The 23,975-nt window shown below is 36.0% G+C and overlaps 4 protein-coding genes across 5 annotated transcripts; 2 read left to right on the plus strand and 2 right to left on the minus strand.

The window, feature by feature from the left end:
* Positions 1 to 522: 522 nt before the first annotated feature.
* On the minus strand, positions 523 to 4,766 carry LOC111777477 (glucose-1-phosphate adenylyltransferase large subunit 1). The gene is made up of 15 exons (XM_023657101.2): positions 4,490 to 4,766; positions 4,030 to 4,248; positions 3,844 to 3,966; positions 3,593 to 3,763; positions 3,382 to 3,474; positions 3,209 to 3,292; positions 3,075 to 3,130; positions 2,487 to 2,583; positions 2,133 to 2,318; positions 1,792 to 1,872; positions 1,564 to 1,650; positions 1,383 to 1,487; positions 1,189 to 1,295; positions 1,055 to 1,115; positions 523 to 959 (listed from the first exon to the last, which is right to left on the minus strand). Exons 2-15 carry the CDS (start codon positions 4,240 to 4,242, stop codon positions 858 to 860), a joined length of 1,566 nt encoding a protein of 521 aa, XP_023512869.2. The 5' UTR covers positions 4,243 to 4,248; positions 4,490 to 4,766; the 3' UTR covers positions 523 to 857.
* Positions 4,767 to 9,764: 4,998 nt separating this feature from the next.
* On the plus strand, positions 9,765 to 10,990 carry LOC111777612 (short-chain dehydrogenase PC-15-like). Its single transcript, XM_087118438.1, has one exon. The coding sequence runs from the start codon at positions 9,901 to 9,903 to the stop codon at positions 10,831 to 10,833; it is 933 nt and encodes a 310-aa protein (XP_086974564.1). The 5' UTR covers positions 9,765 to 9,900; the 3' UTR covers positions 10,834 to 10,990.
* A 3,276-nt stretch (positions 10,991 to 14,266) lies between these two features.
* Positions 14,267 to 15,372, plus strand: LOC111777456 (uncharacterized). The gene has a single exon (XM_087118402.1). The coding sequence runs from the start codon at positions 14,509 to 14,511 to the stop codon at positions 15,202 to 15,204; it is 696 nt and encodes a 231-aa protein (XP_086974528.1). The 5' UTR covers positions 14,267 to 14,508; the 3' UTR covers positions 15,205 to 15,372.
* Positions 15,373 to 17,823: 2,451 nt separating this feature from the next.
* Positions 17,824 to 23,826, minus strand: LOC111777623 (bifunctional dihydrofolate reductase-thymidylate synthase). 2 transcript variants are annotated; one of them, XM_023657300.2, is made up of 12 exons: positions 23,431 to 23,826; positions 21,146 to 21,666; positions 20,669 to 21,068; positions 20,524 to 20,568; positions 20,294 to 20,359; positions 19,743 to 19,804; positions 19,552 to 19,626; positions 19,299 to 19,464; positions 19,101 to 19,224; positions 18,499 to 18,605; positions 18,225 to 18,406; positions 17,824 to 18,159 (listed from the first exon to the last, which is right to left on the minus strand). In XM_023657300.2, exons 2-11 carry the CDS (start codon positions 21,574 to 21,576, stop codon positions 18,296 to 18,298), a joined length of 1,587 nt encoding a protein of 528 aa, XP_023513068.2. In that variant the 5' UTR covers positions 21,577 to 21,666; positions 23,431 to 23,826; the 3' UTR covers positions 17,824 to 18,159; positions 18,225 to 18,295. The 2 variants fall into 2 exon arrangements, with proteins under 2 accessions (XP_023513068.2, XP_023513067.2); XM_023657299.2 differs by having other exon boundaries at positions 17,824 to 18,089; positions 23,431 to 23,825.
* Positions 23,827 to 23,975: the final 149 nt, after the last annotated feature.

Consider the following 23,975-nt stretch of genomic DNA (forward strand, 5'->3'; position numbering starts at 1 on the left):
TAATATCAAACCGGCTTTTCCAGCACAAATTTGCAGAGTTACAAACTACTCACGACACAAAAGAAATTCACTCACTAATAATTGCAAGAAATTGTTTCTGATGTGGAATATCATAGAGACAAAACTGCAACCACAAAGCATAGTAAGAAATTCCAAGAGATCAGATAACTTACATCAACCTCGTTCTGATTCCAGATTGTTAAACATTAGTAGGGTAAAGGGATTTCTTAAGATGAAAACTTTATTAGGGTGAAGGGATTTCTTAAGATGATAACCTTGGTAGGGTGAAGGGATTTCTTAAGATTGAGAGGAACGAAGAAGCACTGAATAAGACGGAATAAATAAACATTTAATATTTTTATTCAATTTTTTTATTTAAATTAAGATCTTTAGCTTTTGTAAAACAATCCATCTTTTAATTTACTTTGTGCATTTATTTATTTATTTGCATGAAATTTGTTACTATTATTTAACCAAATTCAATTAAAATAAAATTAACACAAACTTGTAAAAAAAAAAAAAAAAAAAAAAATCAATTTAAGATTTATTAAAGATACAAAGACTAGAATAAAAAATCTAACGTAGTGCATAATACATAAACATATATTTCTTTTATACATAACATAACCTACTAATCTGGCTGAGTAGCCACTCTTATTGAAGAGAATTTCACTTTAAGACTTAGAATCTCTAGTTTAGAACTCCCCTATGTGGATGCTTTCCTTCTTCTCCTTGTTCTCTCAGCCACAATGCTGCAAACGCCATTCTTCACCTGCCACACCCCAGGCAGTCTCCTGAAAACTTCACACCATTTTTCCTTCTCTAACATGTCTTCCAAACCGAGGTATTTGATCTGTTCATATAACTGTGCCATCACCGATCGTTGCCTTTTCCAGTATAATGGTGATTCCCGACCGAATGTAGAATCCCTGTTCAGGCCGATCTGCTTCTTGAACGCCCTGAAATTGACAGAGATACAGATTAAGGGCATACACAATGCTCTGGGGTTTTCAGGATTGAATGCATATTGTTGAGCTGGGTTGGATATGCTTACCTCTTTATTCATAATGATAACATCTTTCCCGATTTTCGCGTTCTTATCGATTATACAGTTCCTGAGACAGACCAGCCACCATCAATGTAGATCTATGTTGTTTAACAAGTTTCTAAATGTTTTTGTTTACTTACTTGATTTTCGTGTTTCGTCCAATCCCTATAGGAACTTTTCCCTCTGCTAGCAGAGCAGCAATTTCAGGTTCGGTTTGGTAATTGTCTGCGCCCATCATTATAGTGTCCTGTACAAATGAAGACAACAACAACCTGTGTTGGTTACAAATCCAGGTATTTGGGCTTTGTCTGAATTATAAGCTTTTTGATTTCACCTTAAGTTCGACACCGTAGTCTAATCTTGACCGCTCACCGACTATCGAATGCTGGACATTGCATTCTCTCAGAAAGCATCCATGTGAGATTATTGCATCGACAATCTGCAAAACACCAACTGCTGCTTAAGAGCAGAGTCCTAAAGATAAGCTTAGAATCAGACTGGTTTTATCGACATACCTGACATTTGTCGATCTTGGTTGGCGGTAGGAATCGAGGAGATGTATAGAAAGGTGTCTTGGGGTCATAGAATTCAAACTTAGGAAACTGCAAGAAAGTGAGGATTTGATAATCAATACCAACTCAAGTGAAGCAATTGAATACATTGCTTGAAGCAGAGAACTATGGCATTCAGTTAATTCCACAGTTCAGATTCTTAAGATCCCGATCGCAAGAAACGAAACGCACCTCCTCCGTGAGGGCCAAGTTTGCATCGTAGAAGGTCTTTATTGTTCCAATGTCCTCCCAATAGTCTCTAAATATATATGCCTTTAGAATAAGACAGCAAAAAGGAAGAAAGAAACAGAAGTTACACTCACACATGATATCAATGTGACATATGAGGGATTCAGATAGGTTTTATGCCTGACTCGATTCCATGTGACCGCTTTGTATAAAGGATCATTACCCCAAAATTATCCATGATTCCAAAACACGGGTGTTTCAAGTTTCTTCTATGTCGATTTTCGTAGGTTCTGACAAATCTAAGTAATGTCGAAACGTTAAGAGTTAATCGAAAGTGATCTTACTTGGACATTATGCTCCTTCACAGCTGCAGGAATGATTTCAGAACCGAAGTCATTAGATGTAGGATATCTCCCCTTCAAAAGGTTTAGCAAAATATCGGTTTTGAAAACATAAACTCCCATCGACGCAATGTAAGGAGACGTCAACGACTCCTCCCGAGACAAACCTAATGAAGTTGTGTCTACTCGCTGCAGAAAACCGTTCGATTAGGATGGTTATGTCCCTTGAATATTAGGAATGCAGTTTGAAAAACAATAGTGATTGAAGAGAAGGTTTAGTACACATGAACATTTTTCAGCCATGAAGGCTTGTCTTAATGGAAAAAGCAACCATTCTATGTTTACTTTAGTTCTTACCATTGCATTCAAATTGGCACCCCCCTTTGGCTTTTCAGCAAACTGTATAATCCGACCTCTACTATCCATTTTCACCAATCCGTAGTCTGATGCACGGCTGCAAAGTAGTCGATTGAAAAGAAATAAGACTTTGGTTCTAAAATTCCGAAAGAACGAATAGATAAATTTCCTATGATCGACAAGAACAACATACAAAGTTGTTGTGAGCCTCGAAGGAAAGGGTGTATTTTGTTCGAGGGCTCCAAAGAAGGAGTCGAGCCTCAATTAAAGGGAGGTTGTTCAAGGGCTCCATAGGCCTTAGGCTCTATGGTGTACTTTGTTCGAGGGAAGGATTGTTGAGAATTGGCGATGATCATGGGTTTATAAGCAAAGAATACATCTCCATTGGTACAAGGCCTTTTGAGGAAACCAAAAGCAAACCCATGAGAGATTATGCTCAAAGTGGACGACATCATACCATTATGGAGGTCCGTGATTCCTAACCGTTAGGTACTACACCTACAATCTAGAAGAGTTTCTTTCCCTATTACCTACAAGAGACACAATTTTAAAAGAAGAATCATAAGGTAAAGGGAGTATTGATAAGACCTGTCGCCCACAGCTGCGCACGAGATTGAAATATCAGCGTTTCGATCAATGTGGTTCTGTATCCAAAATCATAGCACATACGATAAGATTTTCGAAATACAGTATGAACGGGAGCTCAAAACGAAACTAATTACCTGCACAAAGTCCATATAGTCCATTCTGTACATGTGATCCCCTGCCAAAATTAGAATGTTCTCAACATTCCTGTTCTTGGCATCCTACAAGAATCAATGTGATACTCAACTTCATAATATCAACAAAGTCAAGTTCCAAACAGACCAAAACCAAACAAAAAATTATCTTATACCTCAAACACCCAAGTAAATTGTCTCACAGCATCAGCAGTTCCTTGGAACCAATACATACCAGATTTCCCTGGTGTTTGAGTGGCTGCAAGAACCTGTTCATCAAAAGTAAGTCCAAACGATCATATCGATCACTCGTGCTACAAAGAAAAAGATCAACTCTATCTCTAAGTTCCTTTTCGATTCCGATCTTCATATCATTAACTAGTATACCTCCACAAATCCTTCTCCAAAACTGACACCATTTCCGAAGTAGGTTCGTGAAATATGCCGATTCAACGAAGCCGAGTTGAATTGAGTAAGCACAAATATCTTGTTGATCCCACTGTTGATGCAGTTGCTCATTGGAATATCTATAAGCCTATAGCATCCTCCAACTGGAACCTACCCATATGAGTTCATAAAAGGATCAAAACTAAGCCCTATATATATATATATATATATGAACAAGTCTAGCTCCTTACAGCGGGTGTAGCTGATCTTCTAGTAAGAGGAAACAGCTGAGTCCCAGCTCCCCCTCCCAATATGATGGAAGCAACATTCTTAGGATTCACCTTTGCTTTGAAAAACGGCGGCGCTTGAATGCTCTGCAAAACCAAATCCAATTCAATCAACCAAAACATGGCTATCTACTTATGCTGTAAACTCACCGCAGCCTGCTTGGAGAGATTAGGCGTGGCGACAGCATAAGCAACATTAGGGGAGAGCTTCAAAGGTTTTTTGTCAGATTTGAAGGTCTTAGCTAGGCGATTAACCCAACCATTTTCATTGAAACTTCCTCTAACTTTCTCCCCATGAAACCCATTCTTCAGATCACTCGATAAATGGGTATTAGCTTTGAAAGAAACAGAGCAGGAATCCATCGGTCCCTTCAATAGACAAAGCATCAGAAATGGCACAAAATACAATCTAGTATCAGCAAAAGCCCCAATCTAAGCAACCATTTAGAGTACAGATCACACAAACAAAAGGGAAAAAGCAAAAGGGGAAGCCGTAGAAATGCAAGAAACCACCTGAAACTTGTCCAGAACATTAAAGTAATGGATACCCAGAAAAGTAAAGGACGGAAACAAGAAACCCACGAAAGCAAAGGAGAGATCGAGCACTTACAAAGGGGAAAGGAGGCGAAAGTAGAAGGAGAAGAGAGTGAAAAACGTGAGTGATGATGATAATGAAGAAGGCAGTGGGGGAAGAGGGGTTATGGTTATGGTTATGGGCATGTGAGTGTGCGAGGGGTTTTCATTTCACGAGGATTTATATACTAAACAAGAAAGTGGGGAAAGCTTCATTGGATCATACTACCTTTCTTCTTCATTATTTCCTCTTTCCCACATAAAAAAAACACAAGGCAGGCAGTAGACATGTTCGTGCCTAATTGTTTGATTTTTTTTTACCGAACGTTATGTTAGAGAAATCTTGCATTAGAAGCTTTAAAATCATCTAAATTGATTCAGTTTTGATCGTGTCGTTTGCTCTCGAAGCTTGCTAACATGTTCAATCTATTTTATATTCGAGTCCTTTTTTGATTCAATCAACTAGTTAGCTACAAATATAATAGTCATCTTGTGAATACGTGGATATCTAAGTGTCATATATACAACTTGTTAGTGCTATCTAATAGTAGTGTGTGTGTGGCGGGTGGGGACGAGATTTGGGTGGAGTTGGAGGAGGGATAGAGACGGGTAATGTAATCTTCATTCGGGCTCTATGCAGTTGATAGGGATAAATCTCTTTACGCTCTCTGTCTATTTCTTTTTTTTAATGAGAATTTTCCACCTATGTTTGGGACAGGTCCCTGTGGGGTCATGACTAAGTTGAATGAACATTTTTAATTTTAACTTTCTCCCGATCACTTGGAAAAAAAATTGTAACACTTTTGATTTTCTTGTAGGTCGGTCTACCGGACCTAAAAAATTTAGAGTTTAAAAATTATTGTGAGATATCACATCGGTTGGAGAGGGGAATAACGTATTCTTTATAAGAGTGTAGAAACTTCTCCCTCGTAGTCGCGTTTCAAAACCGTGAGGCTGAGCACGTACGGACGAAATCAAACAATAATAATAGGGCAAATTTGAAAACTAATTTAATACTTTAATTTTAAATAATAAAATATTACCTGATTATAATTATTTTATTTTATTTTCTCTCGTTTGTCACCCTTATTAATCATTGCTATTGGTATCTTCTTCTCTTTCTTTTTCAACGGTGGTGAAGACTCGAATGTACAACGTCGGGCTCCAAATAGTTTATTTCACGTGTAACGTCAAGTCAAATCAACTCAAATATGGTGAAGAAGGTCAAGTTCTGTAACGACCCAAGTCCACCACTAACATATATTGCCCGCTTTGGCCCATTACATATCGTCGTCAGCCTTACCATTTTAAAACACATCTGCTAGGGAGAGGTTCCCACACCGTTATAAAGAATGTTTCGTTCTCCTCATCAACCGATGTGGGATCTCACAATAGACCCCATTCGGTGCCCGAATCATCACTTACACTCATTCCTCTCTCCAATCGATGTGGGATCTCACAAGTTCCTTCTCTTTCCCTTGTTACTAATTGGTATAAATATTAAAATGTGAGGTATGTGATTGAAAATTATAGAATATAATTGGATTATTTTTCACAATAAAAAAAAAAAAAAAGACATTTGGAATAAATTGGGAGAATCAAGATGAGTCTGTCACCAAAATTCTGCTCCAATTTTAGAAAGACATTAGGGTAGAATTGATTTGACGTTACCATTATTCTTTTTTAATTTATTTTATAAATATTTTCTTTTTCAAATCTAAAAAAATTTCGTGACCTAATTCATCGTCCATCCGTACTCGTTTCTAATTTTTTTTATAAATATTTCAAAATTATATTTAAATTTGAAGTTCCTTAAATGTGACAATGTCCTATCTAATGTCCTGTCTAATGTCTAATGTCTGATATTTGGTTTCAAATTATATTTCTGTCCGAATTATAACTAAATTCAATATTTAATCCTGCAGAAATTAATTATTGGAATAAATGAGTTTATGAAAAATTGTATTGAAATTAATAAGATAAATTTGGAGTCAAATTGATATTTTCCACCTAAATTTTATTACATAAAAAAAGAAAAAAAAAAATAAAAAAAGTGTAGAAACGCAGCGTTTTGGTGATTTGTTGATTGGTAAGTAAGTGGGCCCCAGACTAGGAATATGTTTATCTGCCAACCGTACACGTGTCAAAAAATTGACGGTTAACATTGATGTATTATTATTTAAAAAAAAAAAAAAGAAGATTTTTGCGATTTTGGACAACGTGGTTGGCAGTGTTATTTAAAATAACTCAAATAATTGTGGCATCAACCGACAAAAATTTCACGTGGATGCTTTTATTCTCTTCTCTTAAAAAAAAAAAAAAAATTAAAAATATAATACCGCTCACGTTTTCCGACGTTCAAAATATTTTTAATTTTAAAATTTTTATGATTGAGCGGTTTCACTCCTCTCCCTTTACTTACTGTCTCGCGGTTGAACTCGTTCGCCTCGTAACCTCGGGCTCACCGCTTTCGCATGGATTGACTTCCTGCCTGTAAAGGATTTCATTCATTAAAAGAATAGTAGGGTACGGTGCCACGGGACATTCTGGTAAGTCGGGTGCTGGTGGCCTTCTCCTTTACTATTCAGGGAGATATGATTTGTACTAGAACATTGACGATAGCCGTCCCACCGGGTCTATCGAAAAATAAAACCATAGATAATAACTTTTAATTATTTTAAATCTATCTTTGCAAATGTCATTTTTGAAATATAATATAAAAGAATTGTCATGTCATTTTTGAAATTATTTTAAAATAAATTAATAAAATTTAAAAGCTAAACAAATTAAATAGATACAAAATATAATTTTTTATAGCAAAAAAAATATATGTTTATATATATATATTTTTTTTAGTCTTATATTATAAAATATTAATGATAAAATTTATTGAAAGTTGATGGAGTAAAATTAAATATTTTAAAGCTGACTTAAATAAAAAGTAAAAATATATATATATATATATATATATTTAAGCTATTTTTTCTTAAAAAATTTATGCATAAAGAACATATTTGGGCCCACTTTGGGAATGGGCCAAGATATTGGGCTGGGCTTCAACAAATGACTTTTAGCACATAGTATATTGTTAAATATAAATATAAATATAAATATAAATACAAAAATCTTAAAGAAATTTATTTATAATAGTTTTGAGTTTTTTTTTTTTTAAAAATAAAAATTTATATTTATATTAAATTATTAAATACCTCTAAATTTTGTATTTTTTTTTTTCAAAAATACATTTATCGTCGGTATTATGTTTAAAAATACCCATCAAATTTTAAAAATAACATTAACCTCTTTTATTATTATTATTATTTTTTTAAAAAAGTTAAAAAAAATTCTTACCATTTTGAAGTTTTTTTTATTAACTTTATGCACAGTTATAAGATATCGATCATTTTATTTTAAAAATATAATATAGTAGCGATATATTGATATATCTAAAAAATTAAATATAAATAATGCGTTAATTTAAACATAACTCATAGATATGACACAAATTACTATTAAAAAAAAAAAAATTCGGTAACTCACTTTTGCAATTTTTTTATCTAAAAAAAAATGCTACATATTAAAAATATAATAAATAAAAATTTCATCCTATAAAATTTTATATCGAGCATAGGTTCGAATCCAAGTTTAACTAAAAAATAATAATAATGAATGATTTAAATGTTACCATCACAATTCTTTAAAACAAATATTTTAATTCCTCTCTAATTTTTATAAATATTAGTGACAATTAATTATAAATAGTTAATTAATTAATTATGGATATTAAATTATTAATTAATGATCACTAATAATAACGGTATTGAATGTGAGAATAACGAATACAAAAAAGTTTTGTCGTTTTATTTTCCAACCATTTATTTTTTTTTTCCTTTAATTATAATTAATAATAGAATTTAAAATGTTTGGTAAACTTTAATAACCCTTAAATAAATAAAATACTTAAAAAATACTTCTAAATTAAAAAAAAAAAAAAAATATATATATATATATATATATATATATATATATATATTTTGCTCGAGTGGCGATTTTACAGCAACCGTCATCAATGCTTCAACTGTGAATGACAAGTTTTTTCTACATTTTTCTACACTTAGCTCTCGACTCATCTGTCCGAATCAAGCATTGCTTGAATTCCTAGTGTTGTTTGCATGATAATCTACCCGTTCATTAGTAGTGATGTATATTTAACTCGTGGAGTCCCGAAACTATCCCAAACGAGGTGGAGAATCTCTATTTAAATGAAGAACAAGACATGAGGGAGAAAGATTTTTCTCGTTAGCTAACTGGGTTAGAAATGAAGATTATATTTTTTTAAAATATAAAATTACTTGAGTTGCAGCCCTATTTTTAGGTTGGTCAGGTTGACCCGACCAAAATATGTCAACCCTCAAATCGAACCAAACTTTCGATTTTCCAAAAATTGAACTAACCCAAATCGAGAAAAACCTAACCCGACTCAATTATAGTTTGGATTGGGTAATCTAATTTAATCCCGTTATTGAATCCCATGTTACCTCTAATAGTTTTGGACCAATTTTGAGGGTCTTATTAAATTTAAATTCATTAACTAATAACTCCAACCATTTATAATTATTTTGTTTCTAAAATTTATTCTTATTTTCTTGGATTTCGACTACAATTTTCACATTTTTTAACAAAACAAATAAATTGATGAGCGAAAATAGTGTTTATAATCTATTTTTTTTTTTATAAAAAAAATTAAATTATTATTAAACGGAATCTAATTTATATAAGTGAGAACAAACATCCAACGTAACACCATCATTTAAGAACGAGACCAGAAAATTTCTTAAATTTATTATTTCGACTCCGTTTAATAGTAATCTTAGTTTTTAATTTTTAATTTTTAATTTTTAAATTTTATGTTTGTTTTTACTCCATTTCCTTTTCTCCATTAAAAATATATTTATATAAGGGTAATTAATTATTTTATTTTATCTCCAGGATTTGGTTAGTAGTGTTGCATGATTAAAGTTCCGGTTAATTTAAGGAATGATCATGAGTTTATAATCAAATAATACTCTCTCCATTGATATTAGACCTTCTGGGAAGCTGCTATGAACTCATACTCAAAGTGGACAATATTATACTATTATAGAGTGGTCTAATAATTTTAATTTTTTTTTAATTTTTTATTTTTAGAATTGGAGTGTGATTTATTATTATTATTTAATAATAATAATAATAATAATAATAATAATAATATATATATATATATATATATATATATATATATATATATATATTTTTTTTTTTTTTTTTTTCTTCTGGTTGGGGATCATTGTTCGTGTGATTGTAATTGCTCGGAGACCTTTAGCTTATCTATAAATGTCGGAATTCCATTGGAATTTAGTTCTTGGATTTCTTCCGGTTGCCGTCCGATCTTAGTTTATATCAAAGCATATGCTGCAGCTGCACAGCATATCCACAGCACCCACCTTTACAAATCGCTATCAACAACAACCCCCGTCAGCGCCGCCGCGAACTCCCAAAATTATGGACAATAGGATCGTAGTTCTAGTCACCGGCTGTGCCAAAGGCGGCATTGGCTACGAATATTGCAAAGCATTTTCCGAACAGGGCTGTCATGTCTTCGCCACCGACCTTCCCCAACGTGCCCACCAGGTGTTCGACGAAAGTCCCCACAGAGTCGAAACGCTTGAACTCGACGTGACATCTGATGAAAGTGTAGCAAAAGCAGTGGAGACTGTAATTTCAAACTGTGGACGTATTGATATCTTGGTAAACAATGCTGGGATCGGTAGCAGTGGCCCGCTCGCCGAGCTTCCATTGCAGGATGTGAGGAAAGCTTGGGAAGTAAACACGCTTGGGCAGCTGAGGATGGTGCAGCAAGTGGTGCCCCATATGGCTTCTTGTGGCAGTGGAGTCATTGTCAATGTCGGCAGCGTTGTAGGGAACGTGCCGACACCGTGGGCAGGGTCGTATTGTGCTAGTAAGGCAGCTGTTCATGCTATGTCACATGTGCTGCGACTCGAGCTTAAGCCATTTGGTATCGACGTAGTGATGGTGGTACCCGGGGCCATAAGGTCCAATTTTGGGAGCGCCACGGTCGAGAATGTGAGAAGCCAAGAATGGAAGCTTTACAAGAAGTTTAAGGACGCCATAGAAGAGAGGGCAAATGCATCACAGAGTGGGAGATCAAGTGATGCAGGGGATTTTGCAAGAGAGGTTGTGAAGAAAGTGCTGAGGAAGAGGCCGCCAAGGCGAATTGTTTTGGGGCATTTGAGTGGCTTGTTAACCATCATGTCTTGGCTTCCACTTTGGGTGCAAGATCTTTACTTCTCACACCGCTTCAACTTGAATAAAAAGGTATGATACTCGATCATATGATATGATATGATATGATATGATATGATATTATTCATCTTTGTTTTTTCATGATGTTCGTATTTATGAAATTCTTCTCTATTTTAATGATATGATATTATTTATCATTCAATGTTAGGAATCACGACTCTCCACAATGGTATGATATTGTCTACTTTGAGCATAAACCCTCGTGGCTTTGCTTTGGGCTTCCCCAAAAGGCCTCGTACCAATAGAGATGTATTCCTTTTACTTATAAACTCATGATCATTCTATTAGCCAATGTGGGACTCACTCCCACCAATCCTCCCCTCGAACAAATTACACTATAAGCCTCCCTTGAGGCTTATGGAGCACTCGAACAACCTCCCCTTGGAGCCCTCGAACAAAGTACACCTTTTGTTTGACACTTAAGTCACTTTTTGACTACACCTTCGAGGCTCACCATCTTTGTTTGATATTTGAAGATTCTATTATCCTCACTAAGTTTAGGGCATGACTCTGATACCATGTTACGAATCACAACTCTCCACAATGGTATGATATTGTCCACTTTGAGCATAAGGGGTTATGGGCCTACCACGATTTCTAACATTCAATTCGTTGCATTCTCCTTTTAAGCGGATCTGTCAGCTTCTAGTTATTGATTTTGACCTACAGAAAGGAGTGAATGAGGTAATTTTAGTCGTTTTACTGTGAATGAGGTATATTACAAACTGACCTAATATAGAATTGATCCAAGTAAAACATGTTTAACCATAGAGTTGAAAATTCTTAGAAACTGACCTAATATAGAATTGATCCAAGTAAAAACATGTTTAACCATAGAGTTTTTATAATTGAGCCACCGAAAAATGAAGGTCCATCTTGTTGGTATGACTAATAACTTTCAATTCTTTGAAGTCTTTTTTAGTTATTCTATTCTCACGATCGCTCTTATTCGGATGTGAACTCAGTTCATTTATGTACCTCTCTTTTACCGTAAAAAATGACAATATACAAATAAAAGTGATTAAGATGATATGATGGTTAAAAAATATTTAATAAAGTTGTACCAACAATGTACCTCTTCTTTTTCGGTGACTTAATCACAAAAACTCTAAAATTAAGCGTTACTCTATATTGAATCAAAAGCCTACTATTTTTATTGTTGAGATGACAATAATTAATTAATTTTCTAATACTTTGTTTTATATATATAGGAAACTTTTTTTGCACTTAATAATGGAAATTTTGATTGGACAACTTTATTTTTTTAATTCAATTTTATAATATAATTGTAAAATAACTTTATCTTGAATATATAATAATAATAATAATAATTAAAAAAACAATTATGACCTAATAATCCGACTCACTCGAATCACCCAACCCAATCATAAAGGTTGTGTTGGATTCAATCTTTTTTCGGTTTTGGTTAGGTTGAATTTTTGAAAAACAAAAAATTGGGTTCGTGGGTTGACATTTTTTTAGTCGGATCAACTCACCAACCAGTATACACCCTTAAATTATAGAAAATGTTTGTAATATAATTGGTAAATGTTTGATATTTGAATTTTGTGAGATTTAGTTATTAATGTAACATGCATAGTGGATAAATATAATTTTTTTTAATGATTAAAAAATAACCCGATAACCCAACCTGAAAATTGAGGGTTAGGTTGGGTTGGGTCGTAAACTCTATTCGAATTTTTTGAGTCCCAACCCAACGAACTTGAAATTTCGTGCTAGTTTTATTTTATTTATTTATTTATTTTATTTTCCTAATCCAACCAATATGTATACACATATTTTATTAATTAAAATGTTATAATTAAATTAGTTTATTTTCACATATTTTCGATGATTTTGGTAGCAAGATATTATAATTTTTGGACGAGGGGAAATAATGGAGTGGTAATAAGCTGACACGTGGCATCCACGAATGATGGAGACAGAGTTGTGGCCGTATTGTGGTCGGACTGACGGGACATAAAAGTAATTAAAAAAATGGAAAAAAAAGAAATTTCCAAAGGATTGATTGAAAAAAATTAAAAAGGTGCCACGTGGTATTTTCTTAGTGAGTAAGAAAGTCGACGTGGCACCTCCATTCAGGTGTCCACTTGGCATCTTCCCACCAATATCTGTCTGTCTACTCAGCAATTAAATAACTTACTTTTAAATAATATTTTTAAAAAAATTATAAATTGGCATCAAAATATTCAAATTCTACGTGTGTTTTTTTATTTATTTCAAATAAGCGTATAAAAATTATAAATAAAAAGTGGATTTTTTTTTTAAATTTTATTTTTTAATTATAAAGTCATTAATTATTTTCTAAAAAATTAGAGGTGTGAATCTTATGATATATATATATATATATATATATATATATATATATATATATATATAATTTGAGACGACCCTTCTAGATAATCTTCTTTGAGACGACCCTTTTAAATAGGGTTACAACTCAATCCTGTCCTACTTGTGTGGAATCCAAGCTTGTTCGACCACACATGCCGCCTGCGCGTGCATGTTCAATCGTCTGCGACACATCCGACTTGCCTCTACGCTAGGCCAACTCTTTCGCCTCGACCTTGCATCTGCTCGGGCCAAGGTCTCTCAATACAACGTCGCATCTCATCTTGCCATCTCGATCCCCATCGACAGGGTCCATATGTCTTGACGGCACCCTAAAAGTCTCGGGATGTCGTCGTCCCACATCGACTAATTTAGGGAATGATCATGGGTTTATAATCAAAGAATACTCTCTCCATTGGTATGAAATGTCGAACAAAGGACTCCAAAAGAAAAGGAGTCGAGCTTCCTCGAAGGCATAGGAAAAAATGACTAAGACTCCAAAAGAAAAAGGAGTCGAGCCTCGATTAAGAGGAAATTGACTAATTTAGGAAATAATCATACGGTAAACTTTTAGGGAATAATCATACTATAAACTTCTGGCCGGATATTGAAAGTCGCACATTGACTAATTTAGGGACTAATTAACTTCTGGTCGAAAACACGATAGAATACGAATTAAATATTAAATGATGAATAATATTGTATTTTTACCTTTATTGTTTTAAAAAATAAGTACTTTTGGAATACGAATTAAATATTAAATGATGAATAATATTGTATTTTTACCTTTATTGTTTTAAAAAATAAGTACTTTTGGAATAGAAAAATAAAGTAAAAAAAAAAAAATTATTATTTTAATATCATGTTGTTTTTCATTTCTCAAAAAATAATTTCCAAGGACTTTGTTACCTAACTTTAAATAGTCTTCTAGACAAAAGCCTTCAAATTGCAAATAAAGTAAATGGAATATATGAATTAAAGAGAAAAATAAAAATAAAATGTTTTAAAATTTTCGACTATAAATACCAGTCCTACTAAAGCATTCAAAGCATTAAAGCTAACTTTCTCATTTGGCAAAAGGAAAGGAAAAAAGTTGAGATTACTCTTTTTTTTTTTTGTTGTTGATTTTTCTCTCTGTTTCCATGCTTCCATTCACCAATTTCTTTGCAGCATCGTCCTATTTCCTGGAAGTGATTCCACCGGAGATGATCGTTACGGTTGAATCGAAGAATTTGACGGAGGAGGAGTTTGTTTACTTGTGACATTGATTTGATTTTTTCGAGATCGTTTTTGTAAATTTTGGTGTGGTTTTTGCTGAATTGATTTTGTTTCTTTCTGGAAATGGAATCTGTCAATTTCTACGATGTAAGAGCAGCGAAGATGAACGCGATTCTCAAGTATCGACAGGTCAGGAAAATCGCTAATCTGTTTCGATTCATCGAATTGTGCTTGATTCTCGTTGTGATCACGAGATTTTCTAGCAATCTGCCGAGCGCCTTCAAGAACTCTGGCGAGTACTTCCGGTGCTTGTCGGTGACATTGATCAGTCCTCGCTTTGTGTTTCTGATCGGAAACGCTATTGTAATCACTCTGTTTGCCAAATCTGGACAGTTCTCTGCTAAGGATCCGAGCAAGAAGAATTCGGTTGCCGATCTTTACGAAGAGTTCGTTCAAAACAGTGAGAAGAATCAGAAAACTCGCCGCGCCGAGATCGAGTATCGCGTCAAACAGATCGATGACAGCCGCGGCAACGGCAACAGCGATACCTCAATCGCAATAAAAAAAATCGGCGAAATCAAACATTATCAGAGGAGTGAATCGGAGAAAATAGGCGTCGTACAGCGAGAAAATCCGCATCGTGAACTTCGCCGATCGGAGACGGAAAAGTGTAAGAAAATCGTCCGATTGAGTGAAGAAACAAGAAATAGGTCGAGTCCGGAAGATCGGATGAGCAACGAAGAGTTTCGACAGACAGTGGAGGCGTTCATAGCGCGGCAGCAGAGGTTGAGAAGGGAGGAAGAATTCTGTGTATTTTAGGTATTAGCCATAAGTAAATCAAATCTTCCGCATCTCGTAAATCCTGCAAGTGATTACCGCTACGAGTTGAATCTTACTCCTAAAGAGAGAAGAAGAAGAAACTGAGAACTCCTCCATTTTAATTTTAATTTTACATATTTGAATGAAATCTACCGCTCATCATCCAAAGTGTTCTTGTTGTTTATATAAAGCCCTAAATCATATATATTATCCAAATAACAAAAGTGTTTATATGGAATTATTCTAATATTTTTCCAAAACAATCAATAATATAACATAATTTTAATAAAGAAAGTTTAGTAAAACAAAAAAAAAAAAAAAAAAAAAAAAAAAACAAAAAAAAAAAAAAGGTATAGGGTATTATGCATTATAACTTAAATAATTACAATATTTTTATAACTTTCGATTGATATTCATCATTTTTATTAAAATTATTCGTCAATATATATATAGATCTAAGTTATAGATATGAATTTCGTCATATAATTCGTCAATATATATATAGATCTAAGTTATAGATATGAATTTCGTCATATAATGCAAATTCTTCGACAATACGTAAAATAGGGTACTTGAACCTCTAATTTCTTGGTCGATGTATACAAATGGATAACTTGACAAGAGAATTGTTATAAAATACAATAGTTGTTACACGTTATTATCGATAATGTGAGTTAGAGCATCTCTTTATACTTAGAAAACTAAATTGATATTAATAAATTGAAGAATGTGTGACATATATAACATTGTATCATAATCCACTAAATGGATTTGAATCAAATTCTAATGAGATTTGAGAATCCTCCAAATAAAATTTGTAATGCAAAGAGAATATAATTGGTACACTTTTCATGAGACCACACATGCTATTGTGCCTTTCGAGTTCTATTAAGAAAATCTATAGGGACGAATTCGAAAAAATATCACAAATTAAGATCACGACTCGAAAAATTCGATTTTCTTAATATTTAATTAGGTCATTTAGGTTGAAAATTTTACCTGACCCAACCCAACCCATGAACATTGTTAGCTAAAAAGACCTTTTTGGTGTCCTAACTTGACCTGACCTACTCAACCCATGAACACCGTCCACCAAAAAGACCTTTTTGAGCTTAACAACACAGAGAATCAAGAGATTTCAAACTCCTTCTAGACCTCTTAGTCAATAGTACACATCTAAATCAATTGAATATGCAACCAAGTATCATAAAAGCGTTTCAACTTTCCCCTAACTCAACAGAAAACGACATTATGACCTAATCGGTATCACGAGTAGAATTAGAAGGAATGAGATTTTATTTGGATAAGAGCTTAGAAGAGAGGCTTTCTATTTTCATTGAATGTGAAAGATAATGGTAATAATGGAAAGGGAATGTATTCAAAAGAGCTGTTAATTGGACAAAGAGAAGAAGTTGAAGAATATTCAATTCAATGGAACAAAAAGCATCCAATTCAATTCCTATCAGCAAACAAAGAACCTCAAATAAGAAGGGGTTTATAGATGTCACTACAACTTTTGCACTTTTTTTAGCTCAATTCGCCTACCACTTTCAAGACACGCCTCGTCTCGGGTAGGTAGAGTGACCTTGCTGTTATGATCTATTAAAATTCAATCTTTCCATTGTAAAACAAACTCAAGATCTTTTTGTGAGATCTGTGGAGAGAGGAGCGAGGGCCAACGAGAACATTGTCCTTGAAGGGGGTGGATTGTGTGATCCCACCTCGGTTGGAGAGGGGAACGAAACATTCTTTATAAGGATGTGGAAACTTCTTCCTAGTAAATGCGTTTTAAAAAACTTGAGAAAACCCAAAAGGGAAAACTCAAAGAAAACAATATCTGCTAGCGGTGGGCTTGAGCCGTTACAAATGGTACGAGAGCCAGACACCGAATGGTGTGCCAACAAGGACATTGGGCCTCGAAAGAGGGTGGTTTGGGAGATCCCACATCGATTAAAGAGGGGAATGAAACATTTTTTTATAAGGGTGTGAAAACCTCTTTCTAACAACTACGTTTTAAAAACCTTGAGGGGAAGCCCAAAGAGGACAATATTTGCAAGCAGTGGGTTTGAGCCGTTACAAATGGTATGAGAGCCAAACACTGAACAGTGTGCCAGCAAGAACGTTGGGTCTCAAAGGAAGGTGGTTTGTGAGATCCCACATCGGTTGAAGAGGTGAACAAAACATTCTTTATAAAGGTTTGAAAACCTCTCCCTAGCAAACATGTTTTAAAAACCTTGAGGGGAAGCCCGAAAGAAAAACCCAAAGAGGACAATATCTACTAGCGGTAGGCTTATCCCGTTACACCTTTCCTAATCTCCACGGCAGCATCGCCACCTATATGACCTTCGATACTACGTTCCGTTTCCAAACGATTATTCAAAAGATATAGACACAAATCCCTCGACTTTGACGTAAACTCTAAAATATTTGGTCTAACATCGAGATTGGTCGTTTAGGGAAAAGGTCTCCTAACTTCATTGTTCTCTAACATGGAATATGCAATATGTTCAATCAAGCAGAGACCGTGAAACAAAAGGCGGGTTCGACTATCTTTTAAGGTAACAACAACAACGTATACACAACAAAATCCATCAAATTCACCATCGTTTCAAAACCAGATAAACTCCAAGAAAGATCGATCGAGATTGTATTATATTTGTACGTAGCATGGTATTATAATAGTACTGACCGTGTATTCGTGTGTGAAACCGTTTCATTTTTTCAACGAGAACAAATCTATAGCAAATACAAAACCGAACTAAATCACTTTAGAACCAACCATAGGGACTAAAGGATTCTCACTACATATGACAAGAGTATAAAGTATGTCCAATTAACACTTTTTATTTGCAGATCATATCAACCAAAGCTTCTGGTGCTCGTACCTGAAATATCGCTCAAAACGCTTCAGTACCATGGAATAACACGAACGCTTTCATACACCAGCTCTTCGACCTGGTACGATCAATTTCAAAACAACTAAAAACCGACATTTTTCATGGTGATTATTGTGTACTTACCTCAAAATTTGGAGAATATGTGGTAGAAGGAACTTAGTCTCCTTTGTCTGCTGGGGCAGCTAGATCATGTTCTATACTGCCATTTTCATTGCTATCTTCTCATGAGGGTCATAACCTGTTAGCTCGAAATCAGCTGCCACGAACGAATCGATATCCTTCTTCTCGGGGTTTATATTCAAAACCTACAATACGGTAAGGCCGGTGTAATATTAAAAACAGCAAGTTAGCGAAAGCTAGCATGGAAGAAGCATGTAATTATAGTTTTCCGACTTACAGGGAACGGTTTCGGGAGTTTCTGAAGCTGTTCCTGCAATGGCCGCACGTGAGTACGGTAAACATGAGCGTCTCCGATCACATGTATGAAGTCTCCGTAAGCAAGATCTGCACGTAGGAAGAATAAACTTTTTAATGCAACTAAAAGTACAAATGTAGGGGAGGAATGTTTAAAGAGCCATATAGATGTGTATAAAGATAATTAAATCATTGTCCGGTTTGTCCAGTTACATATCGTCATCAGCCTCACGGTTTTAAAACGCGTCTGTTAGGGAGAGGTTTCCACACCCTTATAAACAATGCTTCGTTCCCCTCTCCAACTGATGTGGGATCTCACAATCCACCCCCTTGGGAGCCCAGTGACCTCGCTGACACACTGCCCGGTGTCTGACTCTGATACCATTTGTAACCGTCCAAGCCTATAGCTAACAGATATTGTCCATTTTGAGCTATTACGTATCGTCGTCAGCCTCACGGTTTTAAAACGCGTTTATTACGGAGAGGTTTCCACACCCTTATAAAGAATGATCCGTTACCCTCTCCAATCGATGTGGGATCTCACGATAGTAGAAAACAAACTACTGATCATATAGAGTAGCATACCACAAACATGAGCAATCATGCACGTCAGAAGAGCATACGACGCAATATTAAATGGAACACCAAGGCCCATATCAGCAGAGCGCTGATACATTTGACACGATAACTCCCCGTTCGCTACATAAAACTGCAAAAGGCGATCAATAAACAACGCTAAGGAAACAAGTTAAAGACACGGAACATCATGCACTCGAGTCCAACCTGAGCGAACATGTGGCAAGGCGGGAGTGCCATCAGTTTGAGATCAGATGGATTCCACGCAGAAAGAACGATCCTCCGATCATCGGGATTATTTTTAATCTTGTTAATAACATCTAGCAACTGATCAAATCCTTGACCAGTGTAGTCAGCATGCATGTCAGTATACCTGTAGAAGAAGCGTCGAAAGCATTAAAGCTCGAATCCGCAATAAAATAAAAACAAACTTAAGAGATCATCGAAGTTATCGACGAACCTAGCACCAAAGTGTCGCCACTGAAACCCGTATACGGGTCCCAAGTCGCCTTCCTCCCTTTCTCTTAAACCAATACTAAGATTACCCAAAAAAAAAAAACAGAATTATAGCTCAAATTATATACAAAAAAAACTCAAACTTCTCTAGTTTCATATTAAAAAGAATCAAATTTCGAAGGTATAAGTAATTGCCTATCGAGGTAATCTCTCGACGCGTTGCCATCCCATATATGAATGCCTTTCTCCTGAAGAACCTGTTGATAATGTCGAAAATAAGGCCTCACTTGTAGGCCAAAACAAGATGCCAATGCAAGATAAACCACAATGGAGTAGGTCTAGCCCTACAAACAATGGTTGAGAACAGCCCAAGCCCACCGCTAGCAGATATCGTCCTCTTTGGACTTTCCCTTCTAGGCTTCCTCTCAAGGTTTTTAAAACGCATCTACTAGCGAGAGGTTTCCACACCCTTATAAAGAATGTTCCGTTCTCCTCCCCAACCGACGTGGGATTTCACAAAGGAAAACTAGGGAGACTATGAACCGAAACACAAATCATACAAGGCCCCAAGCTATGAACCGAAACACCGCAACCACTAAACCAAGAAAGCAAAACACTTAATCGCTTAGTTCCTAATTCCTAAACCAAGAAATTCTAACTCAACGTGCGGGGTGCGGGGTTGTACAATCACAACCACAGACTAGTGAAGTAAAGCTTTAAGTGCTAGTGATAGCATAGCGCCTTACCTTTGCATTCGTTGAACCACTGATGAACCAAAGAAGTTCTTCAACAACCCCTCGCCAAAATACTTTCTGAAGGATCACGTGGTACGAATATATGTCAACGACTAAACCATTACGATATACGATGCACCCGATTTAAGAAATTGAAAAACGGAAACAAGACGAGTAAAAAAGGGAGTTTTTCTTTCATGCTACAGCTACAAAGGAAACCAAAATACGAAACGAGCACATGCCTTAGTTGTAAGCAGCGGAAAAGTTTTGCGCAAGTTGTACCGCATCTGTACAGATACCACGAACAAGAGATGAACACGTAGCATTCGAAATAGAGCAACTTGTATAAAAGATAAATATGTCAAATAATAAGAAAGATAACGTTACCTGGCAACCAAATTTTGACAAAGTACCCGTTCCCGTTCTATCATCCTTGGAAGTACCGTCTGAGATGATTTCTTGAACAAGTTTTAGGTACAAGTACTCCTCGTGCCTCTCGAAAATCTCCTTGGGTAGGCAAGAGAAGTTCTTAGCTTCGAAGTTAAAAGAATCGGGTTTGTTATGAGAGACCAGACCATTGTTCTGATCAATGGTTGGTTCGGTTGAGCTCCTCACACGAACATAACTAGTGAACGAATATCGTAAGTTATTTTCCACCACGGGAAAGGATGAGTACCATGGCTGAAACATAGACTTGTCAATAGCTGGTATGAAGGTGTCGCATTCAACGTTTGTCTCGATTTCAGTAACGTGGACCGCATCACACTCGGGGGCGTTCAGAGCTTCCCTGCATTAAAAATAGAATCAGTGCACCGAAACAAACAAAATAGTACACTAACGGAGGTCTCGAAAACAAGTGCACACCTTAATATCTCACCACCACCTATAACAAACACTTTCTCTATTGACAAACAGTAAGGCGAAGCTGCTAATAATTCCAAAGCAGACGTCATACTACCACATATTATAACATTTTCGACAGTGGCAATGTCGAAACTTCCAGAACGAGTCAGAACAACATTGAGACGACCAGGTAGAGGTCGATACTCAGCCGGAATACTCTCCCATGTTTTACGACCCATTAGAACTGCATTCCTTTTCCCATGATCTGATGTTGTCGTGGTTATGTTCTTAAAAAATTTGAGATCAGAAGGCAACCTCCATGGAAGTTTCCCATCCTTACCAATACCCATATTTTCAGTAGCAGCTACAACGACTTGATAAGTCCTTCGCGGATTAGGTGGTGCATTGACATTGGCATTTCCATTCGAGCTTGTCAGAGGATCAGCAGCCATATTAGAACTAAAAACTTGACCGAACCTAAATAACGGTGACTTCAATGATTTTTCCCCGCACGACCAGCTTCCACGGAAGTGCGGTAGAACCTGAAATTTAAGACAACCAGAAAACTTCAGAAATAAATCATATAGAACATGATCCAAAGGATTAAAGCATTCAAAACTCTTTTATTGAATGAACAAACACTTCCATTTCACAAAACAATCTTAAACTCTCATGAACTTGAAAAACTTCTGCTTAATATAGATGAAGATTATAACTCTCCATAGACAGATGCCAAGGGGCACAGAACAAGATTTGTAAAACCAATGAAATTGTTGCTTCACAATAAAAAAAAAAGAAATAGTTCACCGTTTGTAACGGCCCAGGCCCACCACTAGCAGATATTGTCCTCTTTGGGTTTTCCCTTTCGAGCTCCCCCTCAAGGCTTTAAAACACGATTGCTAGGGAAAGGTTTCCACACCCTTATAAAGGGTGTTTCGTTCTCCTCCCCAACCAACGTGGGATATCACAATCCACCCCCCTTCAGGGCCTAGCGTCCTCGCTGACACTCGTTCCCTACTCAAATCGATGTGGGACCCCCACTAAATCCACCCCCTTCGAGGCCCAGCGTCCTTATTGGCACACCACCTCGTGTCTACTCCCTTCAAGGAACAGCCTCCTCCTTGGCACATCGCCCGGTGTCTAGCTCTGATACCATTTGTAACGGCCCAGGCCCACCACTAGCAGATATTGTCCTCTTTGGGTTTTCCCTTTCAAGCTTCCCCTCAAGGCTTTAAAACACATCTGCTAGGGAAAGGTTTCCACACCCTTATAAAGGGTGTTTTGTTCTTCTCCCCAACCAATGTGGGATATCACAATCCACCCCCTTCAGGGCCCAGCGTCCTCGCTGGCACTCGTTCCTTTTTCAAATTGATGTGGGACCCCCCTAAATCCACCCCAGGGCCCAACGTCCTTATTGGCACACCGCCTCGTGTCTATCCCTTCAGGGAACAACCTCCTCCCTAGCACATCGCCCCGTGTCTGGCTCTGATACTATTTGTAATGGCTCAGGCCCACCGCTAGCAGATATTGTCCTCTTTGGGCTTTCCCTTTTGGGTTTCCCCTCAAGGCTTTAAAACGCATCTGCTAGGAAAAGGTTACCACACCCTTATAAAGGGTGTTTCGTTCTCCTCCTCGACCAATGTGGGATATCACACCATTCAAAGGAGGATTAAGCTAAACTTTCATTCCGTCTATGGCTTACTTTTCTAATTGATCTATCTTTTGGTTCAAAGGAACAGTACATAATTCCATATTCACTTAATTATTCTTCCAAACAAATGAAATCCACTTAAAAACGAAACCGACTTCCAAATCCATAGTTTTACATGAACAGAATCAATTAAAAACATCAAAATCAAAGAACAAAAGAACAAGGATAAAGATGTAAACAATTGTTTATCTTTTTCCTTCACTTTACCTCCAGATTCTTCCCAACCTAACAAATTGCAGGCAAGATCATTTAAAAAACACAATCCTTACCGCTCACATTCGCTTGGCAATAGAGATAAGGGATAATGTCATAAAGAGACGAACAAGAGACAGAATCAAACCAACAACGCATGAAAAAGAAAAAGAACAAAAGGGCACATGCAATAAACTACTCACAGGTCAAATGCAAATTCAATCAACGAAAAGCATGAAGAATAATAAGAACATTGGACGATCACCCAATTACAGAAAGAGCATTTAAGCTCCAACCCAGAAAGCAAAATCAATAACAGAACCCAAAACTCAGTCCCTAACAATCCAATCCCAAAATGACATAGCAAAATCAGGGGGAAAAGGGAGAATTAGGCGCAACCCACCGAGATTAAACGCGGGCTAAGAATATTCAACTCGAAAAAGCCTAAGATAAACTTAGGCTGACCTTCGATTGGAAGAGGGTTAGGTTTAGGGCGCTGTGTTGTTTGGATTTTGGGGGGTTTTACGAAATGGGTATTTCTGAAACGGGTAGAGTAATGGTGAAAAGGGAGGAGGAAAGGGAAATCCAGCAGGTGGGGATTTTTTAGGATGAAAAACCGGTTATTTTCTTTATCCCGTTTCGATGTTTTTGGGTTTTTTGAACTTTTTGGGCTCCAATGGAAGAGGGTTTATGTGGAAAAGTGGTGAAGAAGTAAACGGAGGATAATCCAAAGACGCGTTTCCTGCGGGCTGCCGCCGTCTATGATCCGAAATGGATATATTCGAGATCGAAGTGTGGCTCTACTTTCTTTCTATTCTCTCTTCACCTGTTTTCAACAAAAGTTCTTAAAGGAATTTGAAAATTTTTCTCGGTTAGACTTTTAGAGATTGAATCACTTCTTTCTTTCTCTAATGAAATATCACTTTTTTTTTTTTTTTTTACTATTTT

Source organism: Cucurbita pepo, chromosome 16, assembly GCF_057944985.1.
Source record: "Cucurbita pepo subsp. pepo isolate OVF chromosome 16, ASM5794498v1, whole genome shotgun sequence".
Lineage (NCBI taxonomy): Eukaryota > Viridiplantae > Streptophyta > Magnoliopsida > Cucurbitales > Cucurbitaceae > Cucurbita > Cucurbita pepo.